Source organism: Pygocentrus nattereri, chromosome 8 (assembly GCF_015220715.1).
Source record: "Pygocentrus nattereri isolate fPygNat1 chromosome 8, fPygNat1.pri, whole genome shotgun sequence".
NCBI lineage: Eukaryota > Metazoa > Chordata > Actinopteri > Characiformes > Serrasalmidae > Pygocentrus > Pygocentrus nattereri.
In genome coordinates this window covers 19,998,252-20,018,803 of record NC_051218.1, presented here as the reverse complement: position 1 = coordinate 20,018,803, position 20,552 = coordinate 19,998,252, and the positions used below count along the sequence as shown (strand labels likewise).

The following is a 20,552-nucleotide window of genomic DNA, read 5'->3' as shown; positions in this document are numbered from 1 at the left end:
CCCCTTTGCCATCTGCGAATTCGCCCAGGCAGCATCAAACCGAGCCTGAGAAATCCCGAGCCCGGAGACAAACCGAGAGCGCCATCCATCGTGCTGACACGCACAGGGGGAGGGAAAAAAGCACAAAAAAAATTAAAAAACAGACTCTTAAATGTAGTAGTGTGCTGGTATCACTGAGGCAGGTGGCAGAGCTTAACATGGCACTACTGGTGAGCTTCCTGACAGGTAACGTTTTTTCCTCTTTTCTTCCCAACTCTTTCCAATGTGGTGGCACAGCAGCGCTGCCATGTGTGCAATTCGGGGCTGCCCTGGCCAAGTCCGCTCGCAACTCGCATCAATTACAGCGGATAGGCCTGACAGCCGTAATTACACACCTCCGCCACTGATTATGCGCGGCCTGTCATGGAAACCAGCAAGGCACCTATTTTGGTGCGCTCGCTCAAGCAGTCAGTTGTCAGGGCAAAGTGGCAGAGCGGCCCCTCCGCTGGGGGGGTGGAAAGGGTGTAAGCGGAGGGGAACGGGAAGTGGGAGGGATGCAGTGAGTGCAAAATGTGGTAAACCCACCTTCCTCCTGTGCTCATCCTCAGCAGGCCAACCTAGTCTCAGCCTCCCCCTGCTCTGAGCTGCAAGAGCTACTACATAAAGAACCCCTGCATCAGTATTGTCAAAATAAAGCAGGACTGACAGGGAACTGTTTCCTGCCCTTGTTTCAAATGACATGGAGCATATGCAAAAGCAATGTCGCTGCAAGCTACCATTAGGACAGAATGTGTAAAGCAAATAAAGTGGTGTGGTGAAATTTTAAATTGGGGTAATAACCCCATTATCCTGAGAGCACTCCCAAAAGACAATGACATATACACTATAACATATACCGTATTTTGAAATATATTGACTACATTTTATAGTATATTCTATTTCCATATGGAAAATACCACATGGGATTTTGAGTGTCTAATGAAGGTTCACTATAGAATAAGCTGCTCAAGGGGTTCAAAACCTAGGGCATTCTTCAGAGAAGAAAAAGCCTTTATTCGCCTATATCACGGCTACGGACTGCTTATTTGGACTGCAGTCGAGATTCTATTTGAGATGGAGCAAGACCTGATGTAAGGATCCCTGCTGAATCAATCGTGAGGAAAATCAAATATGTCATCAATATTTAATCTGCTGTCTGAGCAAGGTAAATGCATTCCGGAATCGCGTTGGGGAAATCTCAGCCATGGCGTTTTGTTCAGTTGTGAAGACTGTACAGGAATTAAGATGTCTCGCACAGCTGAACTTCAGGGACACACATACACACACCCACGTACGCACATGCTTAAAACCAAAGTACTGTCAGACTTATCTACTGTTGACCCCCGCCCCCACCAAAATATCTCACCATGCCCTGTCCATGGCACCATCAGCTTCACCAGTGCATCCCAATCTCAAATCCCAGACAACCCCCGACAATCCCCCACCCAGCTCACACATTAAAAGCATGGGCCAATCCAGCTGTGAGCTTTGGCAAAAGGCCAAACTGTCTGGCACAGTAGAGCGGAAATCTCAGAAACAAATACAATAGCACAGATTGTGCCAGGCATCTACAGCACAGAGCATTCAAGCCATCTACAGCTTGGCTCCAATCTCCAAATAAACTCTAGTAATCAGTGGACCAGAGCAAAGTTCATTCAGACAGCTATTCCACAATATGGTGATTATGATGTGAAAACTGTGTGGGTATTCCATTCATTCTTAAAAAAAAAGAAAAAAAGAAAGGGGCAACCTCTGTAACCCTCCCAATCTCCATCCCCACAAAACTGACCCACTGATGCAAAACTTTTGTTTAAAAAAAACAAGTGATTCACTGCAATCCTTTGTAACGTTACAATACAGCACAAAGGTCAGAACCAACAACAGAGTAATTGTGTTAAGGTTACGGTTTGACAGATGTGCTTCTTCTGACTGAAATAATCACATACATCACAATCATCACAAGCAAGCTTATATAATGGCCCTAGCTACAGTAAGTCCTCTATAGTCTAGGGCCAAACCAATAAAAACATTTTGGAGTTGACACAAATACTAATTTTAGGAAGCCAAAATCTCCATTAACCAATAATACCAGCTGATAATAAAAGTTAATGTGGCCAAATATTAAACAGACTCCAACTGCTATATATAAACTGTGCTTTAGTGCTTGATGTGATTGTCTGTTATCATATTTCTTAAATTCAAATCGTAGAAACTCATACACTTAAATAATGTTAATAATGTAATGTGAGGAGAGGTGCTTCACAACATTCTTAGTAATTCTGAACAAATAGTACTGTGCAAGTCAGAGACCATACTTTCATTTATTCCATTTCCAGTCAAAATAGCCATTAAGTACAAATCATTCATTTTTTAGTGTCAAGAAAGTAAGCAGAACACATTTAACATGAAATTACACAACACTCGTATAATATCAAATCCACACCCACACACACACACACACACACACACACACTTACTTTCTAAACTGCTTATTCTTCTGGTTCATGGGGCCAGCCGTCACTGGGGGGAAGGCAATATACATCCTGCATAGGCCAATATCAGATCTATCAGTATTTAATATGACCACTTTTTTCTTTTGTGTGTCTTGCTACCTCTTCAACTCTTCTATCCTTCCAGTCTTAAAACCAATGACTTACAGCTGTGTCTGGCTGAAAGAAGTGTTCCCAAAGGAGTCACTGACATTATGTTCCTCTTCAAAGAGACAATAACTTTCACACAAGCAACTGCACCTTAGCTGGCTTGCAAATCTCTCTCTCACATACATCAAAATGGCTAAAGAAGACATTCCTGAGATTAGATATAAAATAATCCACTTGCATAATGGAAGGAAAAGTCAAAGGAAAATAAGTTAAAAAGATGTGAAGTAAGGTTTTAGGGACTGCTGCAACTAAATCTGTAACTGGGATGGTTACTGTGATGGTTAGAAGCAGAAAATCTCTAAGGCCAATTTTTATGACTGAACTTTGGAGATGTGGAAAAATATCCCTGCAGATCTCTGAAAAACTGAAAGCAAATCCCCCAAAAAGGCAAGCTGTAGGCAAAGGCAATGTGTGGACACACTAAAGAGTAAAACTTTTGAGATAATATTTAGATGTTGAGGCTTTTGTGTTTTTTTTAATATGTTTTTTGCTTTTCTCCTGATGTTGAAAGATGAATTACTTGCACTTAATGGCTGTTTGACTGGAAATTACACAAATCAAACAGTGGGTCTCTGAAATCTGCAAAGTACTGCAATTTGCTCTCTTCATAAAAATGTTCTCTGTGTTCTCCTAAACATTCAAATGCATTTTACATGTCTTAGGGTTATTTTACCATGATTCTGTTTAGTGTTCAGATTTATTAATTTAGCCTGTAATTTAAAATGCACATAATCAGACCACAAACGTCATCTTAGCAGCCTCTACAAAGTGAGAGGTTTTCAAGTAAGAAGTGTCGATTTCTTTACAATATAAAACCAGCCACAAAATGCTGGCATCTTTGCTTTTTGCTGATAATGATACATTTGCCAAACCTCAATATCAGCTGATATCAGCCAATTGATATCAGTCAGGCCTTAATATATCCACTGATGAACAAGCAAATAGAGCAGCTGGGCCTACCTCCTCTCCTCTCATCATCCTAACTGTGTGGCAGCTCCAGCTGAGCTTCAGACTCATCTACAGACAGCAGGTGTTCACTGTAGGAAACAGAGGTTTAAAAATCCTTTGGCTCTAAACAGCTATACCTGACTACATAGATTATGCAACACTGTATATTTTGACCTGTGAAAGTACTTCAAATCACAGCAAACTATTTCCAATTAAAAGCAAAGGTTGACTGTCCAATGTAATTCTGCAGAGAAGCTGTACAAGAGAGAAAATAAAAGACGGTGTGTAATGGGTACCTTCTTTGAAAGAACCTACTACCTAACCTTGAGGGCAGGTATGATGTGTACAAATTCTCAGTGTCATTTCTTTTGTTATGGCTTTTCATACTTGAACTGCATCTCTGAAGGGAACAAACTGTATACAAAAATTTTTGCACTTATAAAACCTTCACCACACAACAATGAGGGGTGCTACTTTTTCTGTGAAGATAAATGGCATACTGATTTCTACGAATGTCAAACAGACAACTCATTTTGCAGCCGCCTTCTTCCCTGTTAAACCTCCCATGTCATCAGTGACAAGGTAATGAAATAATAGTACTTTATGCCATCAAAAAACACAAACAACAAACGTCAAAACATCTACGAAAGAGCGTGCATAGCTATTTGTCCGAAAGCATTGCACGCATAATGGCATTTAATCCTTCCACGTCTGCCTCCGCTCTGTCTAGCGCCACAAACACACACACACACACAGGCTCACAATGGCTGTCCTTCAATAAACAGCTGTCAAGTCCTTTGCTTCAAGGCCAGTGCTTTTCTGATTGCCGGTCCATTGTCATATTGCCTATCGACATGTTAGATTAAACAAAATTTCACATGTCAATTAAATGAGTGTTGCCCGCGTGATTAGCAGATCCCACTAATTGTCCTCCCTCCTCTATCGCCACCATTTTCCACATGGACGAGCAGCAAAGAGGGCTTTGTCCAGCAGGGCCCCCATCAAACGCGTCAAAAGCAGGGGCTTCACCGCCTCCTCGGCCCGCTTCCATTCTCCTGGGGGAGATGCTCAGGAAGACATGGATTGAGGGAAGAGTAAAGGGAGGAGTGAGGAAAGGAAAACTTGGCATTGGAAGGGTTTGGATTCTCTTTTCAGGGCGTTCCTGCTCACACCAAGGCTGCTTGCTAGGCACACATACACAACAGACCAAAAGTATGGAAGCAACCAGTGATAACAAAAATACTTCACAATTTCACAGCAACTAACACACCTTTACCAGGTTAATGACTTCAAGTTTAAGTAACTCGTAATTTTTTGCTTTAAATGATTGCCTGAGTCATTGTAAAACTACACAGGCACACATGTGCCTGCATACATAAACTAAATTCTACCCTAAAATTAATTTTGCTGTTCATCAAATGATTTTTGCCCGTCATCTTGCTTGGCAAACACAGCCTACAGATAAAATATTATGCTTTGAAGAAGATATTATTAACAATAACTTACTAAACACTGATGTATTATCTCATGTTTAACTTTAACACTGTTTTAAATAAGCAACGGTTTTAAGGAACACCCATAAATCATGGCAAAATCAAAAAAAGCACCCACAAAGTCCAGGCCTCTAGCTGTTTTCTGAAGAGGCCAAAGCACTCGCAAGACTCATCTCTCCACAGCCTTTGTCTCACTCTTCCTCAGCATGTGTTTGTTTTGCCTTTCCTTAATCGAGCTGATGTCAGGATCCCTGTCACATCTCTAGGGGTGATGTTCCACCATCTGGTACGCCGGGTGCATTTAAGGTATCGTCTAAAAAAGTGAGGACAACTACTCTGGAGCCACAATGAAACTGAGAGGTAGAAGGAACTCCTGAAGTGAAAGTTTGACCTAGGGCTGAAAGATAAATTATTTGTGATTTTACAATTGCGGTTTTAACATAAGTTTTTGGCAGCTGCAAAATTAATCTGAAAAATCACAATTCATTCAGCCCCAGTTCAACCAAAGAAAGTATGTTTCATGCAGTGCACTTTCATCCAGTCCTTCTTGTAACATGTCACACAATGATTGAAACCACATACATTGAGAATGAGATTAGCTATCTATAAACTCAGTATAGTCAGAGGCAAGTGCTTGATGATTTATATATGTAGTTTGCACTTGCTAAACATAACTTTTTTTTAGCTCCAGTGTAAAACTAATAACTAAACATAACTTGAAAAACGAGCACATTTTGTAAATTTGTAAATTTGATTTTTAGCTGAAAGATTGCTTTAAGCTACATGGAGGAATGCAAGATGATATGCAAACACCAACTGACACTTTAATTCCACAAAATCTATAAAGCGCACATCCTTGCTTCACACTCACTGTACGTTTTATCATATACGTGCCCTTTGTCATTTGTTAGCCCTTTGTCATTTGTTGTAATTTGTTGAACCTTGTTCCTCAATGGTTAGGACCACAGCAGGGCAGGTATGATTTGGGTGGTGGATCATTCTCAACACAGCAGTGACACGGACTTGTGGTGGCTAAATTGGTGTGTGCTGCGTTGGTATGAGAGGATCAGACACAGCAGTGTGTCAAAAGCTTTTTTAAACACTATCCTCTTTATGTCCAGTCTGTTAGACACATCTACCTTCTTGGTCCACCTTGTTGATCTAAAGTCAGAGACAGTAGCTGATCTGTTGCTGCAGTTTGTGTTGGTCATCCTCTAGTGCTCCATCAGTGGTCACATGACACTGCCAATATGATGCTGCTGGTTGGATATTTATGGGCTGTTATCAGTCCAGCAGTGAAACTGAGTGACACAAATCATGCAGAGAAACAGATGGATTACACAGTCTGTAATTGTAGAACTAAAAAGGGCACCTATATGGTGAATATCGCTGATACAAAAGACAGTTACTCTCAAGAAAAAAGTACTAAACTGTCTCTGGGGTGGCACCCTCAAGGGTACATCTTCACGTAAGGCACACAGTTTGGGGTTTAACCCAATGCTGTACCTTTGAGGGTATATTTACAATGTTTGTACTTTAATGTGCCTGTTTTTTTTGTAGCAGTGGTGAGATGTAAATACATAGGTGCAACCAATGAAGTGGGCCGTCAGAGTGTGTTTTGCGGTTATGGTCACAGTAAAAGAAAATGTGGAACGACAAAAATGGGTAAATAACATGAGCTTTGAACATGAACATGGGCTGGTTTTGTTTGACTACTCCATGGCTTTGGTTAAAAACAAATAAAGTTTGGGATGGCTCTGGACAAAGATAGCACAGGCCTTTCGCCAGCATGGAGAAAGATTCTTTTAGTTTAAAAAAAAAAACAAAAAAAAAAACCCCAAAGACACTGCATGGTGTTTCTAGGCACTAGAGCAGATTTGTGGTAGACAGGCTGTAGAGTGGTTAAAAAAAAAAATCTGTCCGCTACGCTGGCCAGCCTGTTTCACTGTCTGAAAAGCCTGCAGAAATACTACACATCCAGCTACTCTACAGTTCATTCAGAAATCTCTACTCATTCTCTGTATCTGTCTATCTCTCTCTCCCTGGCCGAGTTTTCCCTGCAGCCTGAGTGTGCGAGTGTGCGTGAGCTTGTGTGCGTGTAGGGCTCGAGCAGCACAGTGTGCCGTGTGAATGTGAGGTCATGTGTGAAAGTGTGTGCGTGTGTGTGCAGAAGAGTCCTGGTTGCAGAAAGAGACAGCAGACACACACAGACTCCTGAGCTAGTGACTCCATGGAGAAGTATGCCACAGCATTCAGCTCAGTTTGAATTTTCCCCCACACGTTATTTTCCACATGAACACTTGTAAAAATGGCCGACGATGAGGAGCACGTGATGTAAGTGAAACTGACATCAATAATAAAAATGCAGTGAGCAGGAAAAAGATTTGAATCTTTCATAACAGTTTGATGTCTGGCCACTCCATTCCTTTTCATTTCTATCCCTCCACAAGGCAGGAAAGTGCAATTATGCAAATCATACATTTCAGAGTTCAAATGTTTAAGACTGAAGAGTGTCCATCATCAAGACTTATCAAGAGTTATGGCAGCCAAGGATATATTGCAAAGCATTTGGTAAAAAATGTAGACACTTCTGAAGCGTAACTGAAGTCATTTAATAAACATAGACATTTATGATCACACAAACACATCTATAGACTTATCACGTGGTGTATGTAACTCAACTGCCCATATAGCTGTTATCAGACCTTGGTAAATTTCCAAACCAACATAAAGCTATTTTATTTTACTTAAACAGGCAGACTGTCAACTTCAAAATTGGTACTTTCTGTAACTGAAAGTGCCACTGTCTTGACATTTCACCTCAGCATAAACTCTAGGTTACATATAGCATTCTTTAAATGTCGTTTCTTTAATTCCCAGTCAAAGCACATTATTCATTGTTCAAGAGATATTAGTGATGAGATTAGATGTAAGATAATCCATATGCATAAGGAATCGGAAAGTGAAAAATCAGCATTTTTCATGACTATAGTTCAAAAACGTATTGAAAGATTTAGAGAAAACTGGACTCCTAACAGCCCTGTAAGACCTGGCAGATCACCCAAACTGTCACCATCAGATTGACAGCACTTAAAGTTTTCGTCTTGAAAGAAAATTAAGCTGGACTGTTGCTTCACTGTCCTCACGGTGTTAGAAGACATCTCAATGCTATGGATCTGAAAGAATGTGTAGTTGTCAAAAAGACATTACTGAGAAAAGAAAATTTGCAGAACAGAAAACTTCTAAGGCTGAGATTTGGAAGTATGGACAAATATCCTAGTAGATTTCTATTAAAAACTGGGTGCAAGTCTCCAAAAAGAATGGACGCTGTAATAAAGGCAAAGGGTGGACACAATAAATACTGAAAAAATTATATTGTATTTAGTTGTATTTACTTAATGGCCGTTTTGACTGGAATTTAAGCAAATGAAGGTTTTCTGACTACTGCACAGTAATGGACCTCACACTACAAACAGGAACCATGAGTGCTACATTAAATAAATAAATAAAAACACATGAATACAAAAAATCAAAAACTACGAATACAAATGATTTTCTTTTAACATTTCATATATTGCACTGCACAATTAAACTGATCTGATTATGCTCAATTTGTAATGAAACGTGTAGTAGAACAGCGTTATTTAAGTATAAACAATATCTACGAAATATCCGAGTGATGTAATTTATCACAATAACATTAAATATCACTGTATTGCCACCCCTAATTATAAATTAACAAGCACTTATTGACATTATAGAATAGCATTATAGAACATTTAGAATAGCAATTAGACATTCTGTCAATAATTCTGCTTTTTATACATTTTTTGTGATTGTAAACAATTTAAAAGTAATAGTGAAACATAACGAAACTTAGTTTCAATGTCATTTTGCTCTACCTTCATACTGGTATTTATTTAATGTATGAATACATTTTATCTTAAAATTACGTTAAAGGAGCTGACGAAGGTGACTCGGTAAGTTTACTCAAATAAATTAATTTTATTTGTATCTTATCAGGTACACAAAAGAAACACATGTTACCTATTTACTGGTGTTTACTGGACCTTGATCAAGTGCATTAGCATATTCAAATTTCTGAAAAAAACTTCAAATCAATAACTGGAGCATTTCACCTTCTTAAACCTATCATATGTCCCTTTTTCTCTTTGCTCAAATACACAATCAGGCATTATTAAACTAGTAATTATTACAAGCACCAAAACTGTACCTGCCCAAAGTTATGAACTACAGGGCCTGGAAAATGGGAGGAAGCCTGGGCAAGTTGGCGGGTGGGTTTGGAGTCCTTTTGGTTATAGGAGCTGACTAGCAGAACTCTGGAGTAGAATGCTAAGGCTTTCGTTGCGGACAAGATGGGGGCGGTTTGGGCATGCGAGTGAGTGTGTGTGGGTGTACTAGGCCTGGATGGCAGGGTATAGGCCTGATGTCATTAAATAAATCATGGAGCAGAGGTCCCAGGGGGATGGGGTCAGGGAGTGGCCGGGTCGGTTTGGGGCCCCCTCGTGTCCACAGGAAGGTGGCCTTGGACTGGCACTAATTGGAAGTGGCGAGGTGATCTGATGAAACTGTAGGGATACTCTACTTTGTCACAATGCGTAAGGCGCTCGTTTTTAAGGATGGCTGCGCTCACAGCAGCAGTAATTAATGCACCGTTTAATGCAAACTACTGAGGACAGAATCCAACTGGTGGACAGGAGGGTCACAGAGTCTGACCAAGTTTAAACCCCAGTGTTAACCCTTGCAGTCTTGTAGTGCGCAGTGTAAGTGAGGGACAGTATATCAAGACTACAGTCAACACCAAAGATCTCTGAAACAGCTAAATTACAGCACTAATCAACCACAATAGAGTGTTCAGAATTTCCTTTGTGGAAAAACACAAACAAAATCAAGAACTGTGAACAGACTCAGAGCCATAAAAACAGAGAACAGATTCCATCAATAGAATGGATCAATACAGCCTCTTACCTTTTCTGGAGTTCCACCAGATTTGATACCTGTCTTGCGTGGGCCAGTTCAGTGAGCCACTGTCGAGAGAAAACATAAAAGACCATCAGCTTTCAACATCTGACAATAATAGTATATGATCTGCCTTCTGCAACCTTATGAGTTAGCTACTCCCTTTAGACCATCATTCATGAGTGCTACGAAATGTATAATCTAAGAAAGCTAAATCCCATGCCACTGCTAGTTGCAGGGAGAAGAAAAGGTATCTTGAAACATCCTTCCCTCACTTTCATCATTGATTGGTTGAATCTCTAGTACTTGAGTGAAATCTTGCACAACATGGTCAATATCTGCTGTTTTCTTCCCATTAAAGCTCTTTCAAGTTTTGATAGATGCCACTAGAGACAATACTGAACGTTTGATGGCATTTTAATACACAAAAAAAAAATTTGACTGAAACAAGGCATCTAAGCAAGGCTACACTTGGCATGTTTATTTTTATGGGAACATTTACTTAAGCACTGAAAATTAAAACTGCACAGTTAAACAACTGCATTTCAATTTCTTTCAGTTCACCAATTATACAGCATTTGGCCTTGTCTTATTGTGAACTGAACCAATCTATAGACAACACCCATGAAAACCAGTCTTTATGATGCAGTTATTACTTGTGAAGCTGTGATTTATATATGTGCACTAAACACAGCTTGAGACAAACAAACAACATAACCAAGTAAGAGCTTTCAAAAGAGTGCAAAGACTTCTCAGAATTTATTAAGGCCCACTTAAGGCCAAACTTTTGCAAACATAATTTGCTGCAGAAATTTAAAGTGAACACACAGATATATGCAGAGATCTGTGTCTGTTTACATGCATTTTCAGAGAAAAATGCCCCTTCTTTGCAGAAAAACTAGGCTAACAACAAAATGATTCTGATTTCATAACATTTTTTGGTTGCTAAATGCTACATAATTTAGCATTCTGAATACTTTAATTGACATTAGGGCTTAGATATTTCTAATTACATGCTGATAAGTACTATGCAAAATTCAGCAACCACCCTTCATTTATTTCATTTTCAGTCAAAACAAGCAAAATTTTTTTAAAAATTCACTTGCCTTCAGTTTTTCAAAGAAATCGGTAAGGATATTTTTCATTCTCAGTTTTCTGCTTCTCACAATGTAAGTAACTACAGAGACATTAGACTATGTCTAGGTCTAGACTAACCGTTGTCTTATCCATTGTTCTGAGAACACCAGCAGCTTCTTTGTCTGATTTGCAATTTTTTGCAAATTACTTTTCTCAGTAACAACTTCAGCACAGCCACACATCCTTTCAGGCGAATAGCACTGAACTGTTTTCTCGCCATGGAAGGATGTACAGAAACACCTGTGGATTTTTTCAGATCTGCAGCAAGAGTGGAACTTGACATTAAATATAAGCTTTAAGTCCTGTTTATATGACAGTGACAGTTTTCATGGTCTACCAGATCTTGGACAGTTGCTGGGATCCCCATTTTCTCCATGTCTTTTCACATTTTTTTAACTCAAGTTTAGGAAAATTTCCCCTTCCTTACACAAGTGGAATATCTTGTATCTAATCTCTTCTGAAATATTGCCTGATAAATGAACAACTTAAGTGTTTTTAATTTGAAAATGAAGGGATGTCTCTGACTTTTGCCCAGTATTGTATATATACAGTAGATTCATGTATTTTGGTTGACTTTAAGAAATTCCTGTTAATTCAAGGCTGAGCTATCACTTTGCAAATGAGTAGAATAAATTTTGCTAATTTAAAAGAATAAAATAATGGTATTATCTTTCAGGTCTATTACCCATGTGCCCTATATTACCTATTATGTTACCCCATTTTACCTGAAGCACCCGAGTACAGATTGGGCCTATATATGATGCCATTCTCTGACATTGTACAAATACAAGTCTGAGTGTGTGTGTGAGTGTGAGTGTGTGCGTGTGCGTATGGCAGCACTCTCTTTTCCGGTGGATGCATTAAATGTCTCCGGCCAATATCCAATGCGTGAAGTCTGCCAATACAGAATTAAATAAAGAAGGCCAAGCACCTATTTGAATTGCAAATGCACCATGAAACCTGCAGTTTCTGAACTGGAAGTCCAGCCTCGCTGGCCTGTAGCTCTGGATTCAAGGTTTTCATAAGCATGAGGAGAGATCCCCAAACGCACCCATCCATGGCACCCCCAACCACCACCACCAAAACCCCTGACTGCATGCTGCCCCCCAGGGGGAGCACCACCTTCTGACCTCCTCCTCCAGGGGGGTCAAAGGGAATTTAACACGAGGGTCCCACATTCCTCCAAGGTGATAATTGCTGTTGCTCTCCACAGGGGGCCATCAGGCAGTGGGTAAACAGGAGGAGAATAAGGCCCACCCCCACCCTCCATACAGCCACACTCAACCACACTCACACACATACACACTGCGTGGCTGACACACGTGAATTACGGCATCAACTGACGGTGTATGTCACCAGTCACACCGACATGGGGCAGTTTTTTTTTTTTTTTTTTGTCAAGCTCTCTCAAGTGTGCAGCTGTTAAGCCCAGTGTAAACAGCACAGCCACTTCACACCTCCAGCTAGCCTCCTCCAAACACGCTCAATACTAAGAAGATTTATTGAAAACTTCAAACAAGGTTCATTTTAAAGCAAAAACATCACAAAAGCTTAATTACTCCCTTCCATCATCATCTGCACCCCCTACACAGTGGACCCTAACAAAAAGGTCCTTGGTGTAAGCTGATGGATGAACAGTGCCAATGACAAGACTGCTCTCATTCATCCATAGGTAACTGGAGGTGTGCTTTTCTTCTCTCATTATCATAAGTATGAAAGCCATGTTAAATGCACAACACTTGGGGCCTGCCTCACAAAGCATGTTTAACTTGTTCAGTCAGGAATATTGTGCTTCAGCTTCACAAATCCTAAGAAATGCAGTTGCGGTTAACTTGTTAAAAATTTACTCTGTTAATCCAGGTTTACATAGTTGAGCGAAGATTTCCTATGAGCATACACATGAAAGAGTGATGTTTACAGCTAATCTTATGAAACACAACTAGAAGTAAAGCAGCCAGAAGTAAGAAATCAGATGATTCAAACAATGTAAATATGCCTCCAATCCATTATCCTGAATTTAATCTAGGCTGGAGAGGGTTAAACGTGTAGCGTAAGTTGCCGCTGCAATGTATCTTGGCAAAAAGTGTTCCATAAAATCCAGGGTAAATCAAAATAAGCTCAAAGTTAGCTGGCTAACCAAGATATCCTGCTTTGTGAAACAAGGGCCTGGCTCAGGTACTGATGGGTGATACATTGTTTGTACTAGTACCAGAGTCACTTACAACTTACATACTGTGACAAGTTGGGAAAATATTGTGACAAATGTGGAAAATATTTAATTTCATTAGCACTGTCTGGTACACCTTTACAGACTTGTTTTAATTTAAAATTGCAAGGAGCAATAACTCCACTGAAGTACTAAACTGGAAGGACTATACCAGCGTGAGCCAAAATTAGGCAAACATAAAACTCTTCTGTTTACTTCAGCTTAAAGAGATATTTCTTTTAAAATAAATTCCCCTAAATAAAGTCGATAAGCCAAGACATGTTTAGTATCTGAAGTTTCGTACTTCCTCAGTAAAAAATACTTGTCTATTTTAATAGATGACAGTATGATGTACAAAGTCAGAAACCACATAAGACTTTTTACTTGAGATCACTTAACATCATACGGTGAGAAGATTTAGACATTGCTAATTGGTGACTTGTATATATTTTTTCATTACATGTAAGATATATAGGCCTCATAGCTCTTGAAAAACTTGAATGCATTTTATGCCAAATTATCTTTTTCAGGTAATGTTGAAAACTTCCAGGTATGATTTGTGAAGAGCAGGAGCAGCACAGAGCACTCAAAAATACTGTCATGTCCAGTCTTGACTCCAAATCCCAAAACTTCATTCATTAAAAAAACTATTCTTAAAACTGCTCACCTCAGTTTCCATCAAGTCCCTTCTAATCATACCTAATAACTCATAAACTACTGTACAGGCATAGCAAAGTTTAGTTAGGAGTAGACTGCCTTAAGCGTTTGGTTAAGGCCATTACTTTTAAAGGCAAAGGGAGACTTTCTTTTTTTCCTTGTCTGCTCGACATTTCCCGGCCTATGCCCACATGTGGTTTCCGCAAGCCACACACTGAGGCTTCGGGGGTTATAAAAGCCGAGGTGGTGATTAAGAAGCAGGAATAATGGCCTCCACAAAACCTGGAATGCGTTTAACAGCCATGCTGGCCCGGGAATAATTCAGGATCTGACTCCATTAATAAATGGTATTATTCAGCTTTTCCAGGGCAGATGCATTACTGACTTATTAGCCACTTTGACTATAATCATTAGTGATTCTATCCTGCTCTGAGAAAAATTTTGATGTTTCTGAGTATTACGTGGGAAAATGTCTAGGCTATCAAATGAGTAATTTTTGGTAAGCTCCCTATTTCTGCTCCTCTACCTTAACCTAACTACTGATTTCACCTTGCCAAATTTTTTGAGTCCTCCCTTTCTCTAAATCCAGGATTAGGGAGGACAACAGTTATAGAGAAGTTTGCTCAATCACACTCAGATTCTTTCTGTCTGTCTCTTACACACACACCCACCCACACACACACACACACACACACACACACACACACACACACACACACACAGAGGTTGCAAGTTCAGCACACCCAAACCCCATCACTTTGCTCATTACAGGAGCTTCATGGCTCTTAGGGGCTCTGGGCTTTAGCAGGGATTTCACGTTACCCCTCCCACTTGACATCTCCAGCCCTGCAACCTGCAATCAGAACTTAAAGCAAGGCACCAGTGTACCTTCATTTGTGCAAAGCACCATTGGTCCAGCTAAGCCCTGATAATTATAAGTCAGTAATACTCTCTTGCCCTCTACCTATTGCACATACTGACCATAGGTAATGGTAGAAGTGTTGGAATGACCACATTTTTTTTTTAACTGCCAGTCCAGTGATCCTGGTACGGTGCAGTTACTGGTAGGTATATCTACACTGTTACAGTATGTGTGTGTGCTGCCTCTCCATTGTATGTGTGTTTAGGGTGTGTGCATTTAATTGAGAAAGTAAGCAAAAAAAGTTTTTTTTGCCTTCAGAAGTTTCCAATAAATATCCTGCCCTTAATTTTAAACACCTGGTCATAAACTTTAGAGGAATGCTAAATAAAAGCAAGTTTTAAGAAAAAAAGGCCTCCTGTCTGGCTCTTACTCACCAAGACATAAGGATTTGTAATGGCTGTAACCAGTTAGCCAGTGCAAGCAAAATTGCCCAAGCAACAGAAATGAAAGGCATCTCAACAATACACACTTTCCGCACACGATTTTCAGTTCAGCATGAACCCAGTCTTCTGAATAAATGTGTCTTTTAGCTATAGAATAATCAGGCATGTCTGTATTGTGCTATCGATTAGTGATTAATGTACAGGAAGCAACCACTCAAACAAAATGAGAGTGACAAAAATTTGCTGACAATTCTGATCACAGCTAGCCACTGAAAACTGAACAAAGCTGGGTGGGAAGTGGGTCTTGAACTTGCATTCCACTTTGACCCTTAGTAGGGGCCCCTGCAGTGACCCAGGGACCAGACACAGTGGCACTGAGGCACAGCTCTGGTAGCGATTGCCCCAGCTACCTACGCCTTCCGACACTGCACCTGTCACCCATCAACAGACCCCCTGCCCACTACCCTTTCAGCATGGTGGATATATGGCCATGCTGAATGCCCCCACCCAGCTAATTACCACTGGCCCCAAAGGTCTGGCTGCGATGCGCTGCACGCACCAAAGCACTACCATTCTGGCGAGTGCCTGCTCTGACCTGAGCATTCCCCACACACACACACACACACACACACACACGCATACCTTGCACACACGTGGCTGCTTACGAGCAGCTGATGGAAGCACTACAGTGTGGCGAGAGATTAACGGTGCTGTCTACACGCAAGCATGAATAATAGAGTTATCACTCTAGACAGGCAGGCAACACAGGCTTTACCCAGCGGCTCAGAGCTGTGTGCCGGAGTCCCGGCAGGACACTGCCTTTAAATAGAAACTCTCAGCTGCTGAAGATGGAACTGGTCTGGAAAGACAAAGTTATTATGCAGATTACTGTGAAATACTCAGCAGATTTTAAAAGACAAATAAACAAATTAATGAATGCACACAAATATACAGTGACTGAAGCAGACCACCACAGAAAAATCTTTTCAAAAATGAGGTGTGAAAAAAAACGTACACAATGTAATTTTTCATAAATCTCTGTGACATAAGTGCATTCTCGAGTATACGTGCGTGTACATGTCATAAAACGCGCAATATGTTCCACACTGATATACCCACTAATCCCTATGCGTGCTCGCAGCCTACGCGTCTCACTGCCACCATTAAGCACATCAGCACACAATTCAGATTCGCAGGCGATCTACGTAACACGCCCCTGTGTAATCTCCACGCAATCCTACTGGACGAGCAACAACAAACAACACGTGACCCGGCACACGCAGCTTTTAAAAAGACACACACTCGGCGTCCCCGCTCAGCAGCTGTAACTCGGATTGGGACGCGCCCACCGGCAACAGCGCTGTAGCTAAACAATGGGGGGGAAATTATATATTATATATAGACATTCCCGCACGGGTCTTCCTCAAGAGAACTGCGAACAAACAGGGCTGTCGATATGGCACAGTCCTTGGCACGAAGCGGGACGATACGCCACAAAATGTCAACGCATCAGTCTCCACCGGCACTGATGTCTCTGTTCTCGTTACCCCCCATCGCGTCCCCGCCAGGCGGCTGAGGTCCAAACCTCGCCGCGCTCGCCCTACTGTACTCTGACAAGCCCCGCTCTGTCATCCAACACATAAACGGCACCTTGCTGGGTTTAAAAATAGCTTCTGGTCGTCTTACACGCGAACCGACATTGCCGCGTATAACCGGCGTCAGAGAGTGTATGTGTGAGAGAGTGAGGGAAAGGGAGGGAGAGAAAACTTGATGTAGCTGGATGGAAGTCGTGGCTGAAAAAAAGCGCCGTGTCAGCGCGCGAGTCTCTCCCGCAAGCTGCCTCCCCTCATCAGTCGCTGCGCCATAACATAAAACAATGCTAACCGGCTAACCTGAGGTAAAGCATCCCCTCTCCGTCCTCGCGGCCGGGGCCGCCTCATCCCACCGGTCCGTCCGGCGACATATTTTCAGTTTTTGACCCGTTGATGTCATTTCCTGTGCGGGTACCACGCCAACGGGTTCGACTTCATCTCCCGAACGGCCACTTTTGTTTCCAGTCATTTTACCTCAGGGAGGTTCACAAGGTCAGAAGAGAAGTCCCGTAGAAGTGACGAGGAGCCTTTGTCGTCCTGGAGGAATATTAAAAAAGAAAAAAAAACTAAAGTGATATACAACATCCTGCTTCGTCCATCCGGTGTCATTGAGGCGCTTTTTTCCACTTTTACATAATCATCATCTGATCCGTTCCCTTATCATGACGTTGGCGGAGTTCAGCATGTTTACGTTGGAGTGCGGCGCAGGTTGAGAACGAGGCACTTAACGTGTTCATCACCGCACTGAGTAGCCACATGAGTGCGGAGGGAATCCAAATGTGTTTGACAAATATATATATTGATTTAAAATGCCTTCATCCCGTGAAATTAATGAAAAAACGTTGGAATTGTTTATTTTCCCCGTCAGTTCGTTTCTCTTACTCAGTTATCTTAGCAAGATTGATGTTTAATTCAGGTCTAACGCAAAGCCGGAGTAACTACACGTCATTATCTAATGTGTAGTGACGTAGATTGTGGGCTATTGTCTTTTGTCAGTGAAGGGCTTTAAAACAACTATGAGTTTCCAAGTGTTCTTTTCATGACATGTGACCAATAGGACCCCAGACATGGAGCTACCATTGCTGAAAGAATAAACAGTTGATATGTCAGCATCAAGAAGTAAAAAACTGCTGTTGCAGTTACGTGTTGTATAGCTCTCCTACTTTGGGTAGGCATGCTTTCGTTAATTATGATTCCTTATTAAAGGAAATGGATGTTATGTGCAGTTCACCATTTCCCTGCATGCCTGCCCTCTTTTTCATGGATGTAGAGTGGTTGGACAAGGTTTCAGAAGAGCTGGTTATGGATTGGACCCCTGTGTGGCACCGTATCCCCTTTCTCAAGCGTGGCTTTCTCTCTGCCTCCTTTACCTTTGAACCTGTGGCCCCAGCAGTCCATTTCCGATCTATAGAGTGGCGTCCCCTGTGCCGGTTGGCCATGATAGATGGCCATCAGCCTGCCAATACGGCACAATATTTCAATTTCCTGCCTGGGCCGAGGTATTCCAGGGGTTGAGCAGAGTTCAGCAGCACAGTGTGGTGCCTGCTAGCTACCCCCCCCAACCGAACTAGTACCCACAGTAGAGACCCTCAGACCCAAACACAGGGTTCCAGCACATTCCACAGGCTCTCTCTGTGTCAGCAAAAAGAGTCTAACACTGCTGATGGTATGAGTGAACAGCATAGCTCAAATGAACTTGATATTTTATGGAAAATACACAAAAGTAACAAAAGATGTCAGCAGTTTATCCATATGTGGATTTTTTTTCTTTCGGGTACCAATTTTATAAAAAAAGTTTTGATTACAGTGAAATTTAAATGTGAATTGCTAACACACCAATATATAAATGTAACTAAAATGAACATTGTTATTACATTATTACATATTACATGAATGGGTTTATCTTTTTTATGGCCTTTTTAGTCACAGTTTATGCCAGGGGTACTTTTTGCCTTGTGTATTAACAAATTTATTTTTTGTTTTATCTCAAATATCTCATATCTCATATCAACTGTGATAATCCAATGAGCGATCTAACAGTGCCATGACCACACTAACTCAAAGAAAATAGCAGAAGATCAAAAGGCCCTCAAACATGTGAGTGTGTCACATTAGGCAAAAAGAAAATCAGTTGAAAGAGATTCCCCAGCACAAAAGATATGCAGCTAGGCTTTTCAAGAAAGCATGCTTTACTTTGGATTCTGTCTCTCCAGTGACGTGCTCTCTCCCAAAGCACATATGGCAAACATAGAGAGAGAGAGAGAGAGAGAGAGAGAGAGAGAGAGAGAAAAGGGAGGGGAAAAGGAGACAAAAATACATGCAAGAATGAAGTCATGGATCACACTGTGCTACACATCTCATATTTTGACATTGTTATCTGGGTCAGTTATATTTATGAGTATCATGGTGCTACTCAGAAATACGATTATGCATGTTCATTTTATGTGACAAAATCAGCATGATATCCTGTAAGTGTGCGTGCGTGCCTATGTGTATGTATGTGTGGGATTGAGCACATTTTATTCTTGTGACTGTAGATTAGAGATGGGAGAGGGGGGCGACGGGGCAGCAAAGCTTTTGGTTAGAACACTGTGATTGGATGTAGTGAATTTGGGGGCTCATGGCATGTAGTGCACCCTAGTGGTGGGAGAGGAGGACAGAAGACATAAACACACTCACAGGACACACTCAGTCTGAATGCTTCCTGCAAATACGCACAGATAAACAGTCAAATCATCCTTCACGTCACGACAGCACAGACATTAGCCTTTACAAAGGGGTTGACTGATCTGAAAGGAAAATGATAAAGCACACAGTCAACGAGTCTCTGGCGCTCCATGTATCATTTGTACATTCACACATCTAGTCATGAGAATGAATATATGCATTTACACATTTCTAGAGAGCCAGACAGAATGTCTTAATCCTATTGAAGCTTTAACCACGTCATGAAAGCACAATACACTCGCTCTTTTATGTTTGAAACACACTGCAGGCTACTGCGCATCCCTCTCCCTCTTCGGCATCACAATGATGCAGTATATATTTATGGTATAAGCTTGATTCTAAAAATAGCAAGTAGCCACATCACACTCAATGAATCCTCCCACTATGGGAGACCTCATGCTCCTTGGGGCAGACCAGGGTTTGTGAACCACAAAAAATAACTAATGGCATCTTCAAAGTCAATGACTTTTTTTGGTCATCATTGCACCATGAACATAAAATAACCACTAAAAGATAAATCACAGTAGGGGGTGTAGTATTGCATTTGAAGCAATGCTATAGAGGAACCACAATTAGTTTTTGAATGAATGATTATTTAAAGAACTATATTTCCAAACAAGATGTGTGGGTGTGACTTGTCTAGTTTAAAGAAGCTTCACATGGCACTGAAGTTTTATATCGTTCAAAGGGACCGCATCCTGCATTTTCTTGTACTGTATTTTCTTCCCTCAAATCTAATTGTAATGTTTGTTGGGGTTAATGTATCAGAAATAGTCACTACCGTTTGTCACCTATCTTAATTTCTGTGTTTCAGACGTATATATATATA

At 41.0% G+C, this 20,552-nt stretch overlaps 1 protein-coding gene across 6 annotated transcripts in view; it reads right to left on the bottom strand.

The window, feature by feature from the left end:
• Positions 1-17,629, bottom strand: part of LOC108432946 (caskin-1-like) — a 94,474-nt gene extending 76,845 nt beyond the window's left edge. For 4 of the 6 annotated variants that reach the window (XR_005130608.1, XR_005130609.1, XR_005130610.1 and 1 more), the window contains exons 1-2: positions 17,297-17,629; positions 10,109-10,167 (exon numbers count right to left, since the gene is read on the bottom strand). Coding sequence is in view for 2 of the 6 variants with exons in the window: in XM_037540767.1 (XP_037396664.1) it covers positions 10,109-10,167; positions 17,297-17,344 (107 nt within the window). In the remaining 4 variants the exon portion in view is untranslated. The remainder of the gene's footprint in view (positions 1-10,108; positions 10,168-17,296) is intronic. The other 2 variants (XR_001858259.2, XM_037540766.1) reach the window with 2 other exon arrangements.
• Positions 17,630-20,552: the final 2,923 nt, after the last annotated feature.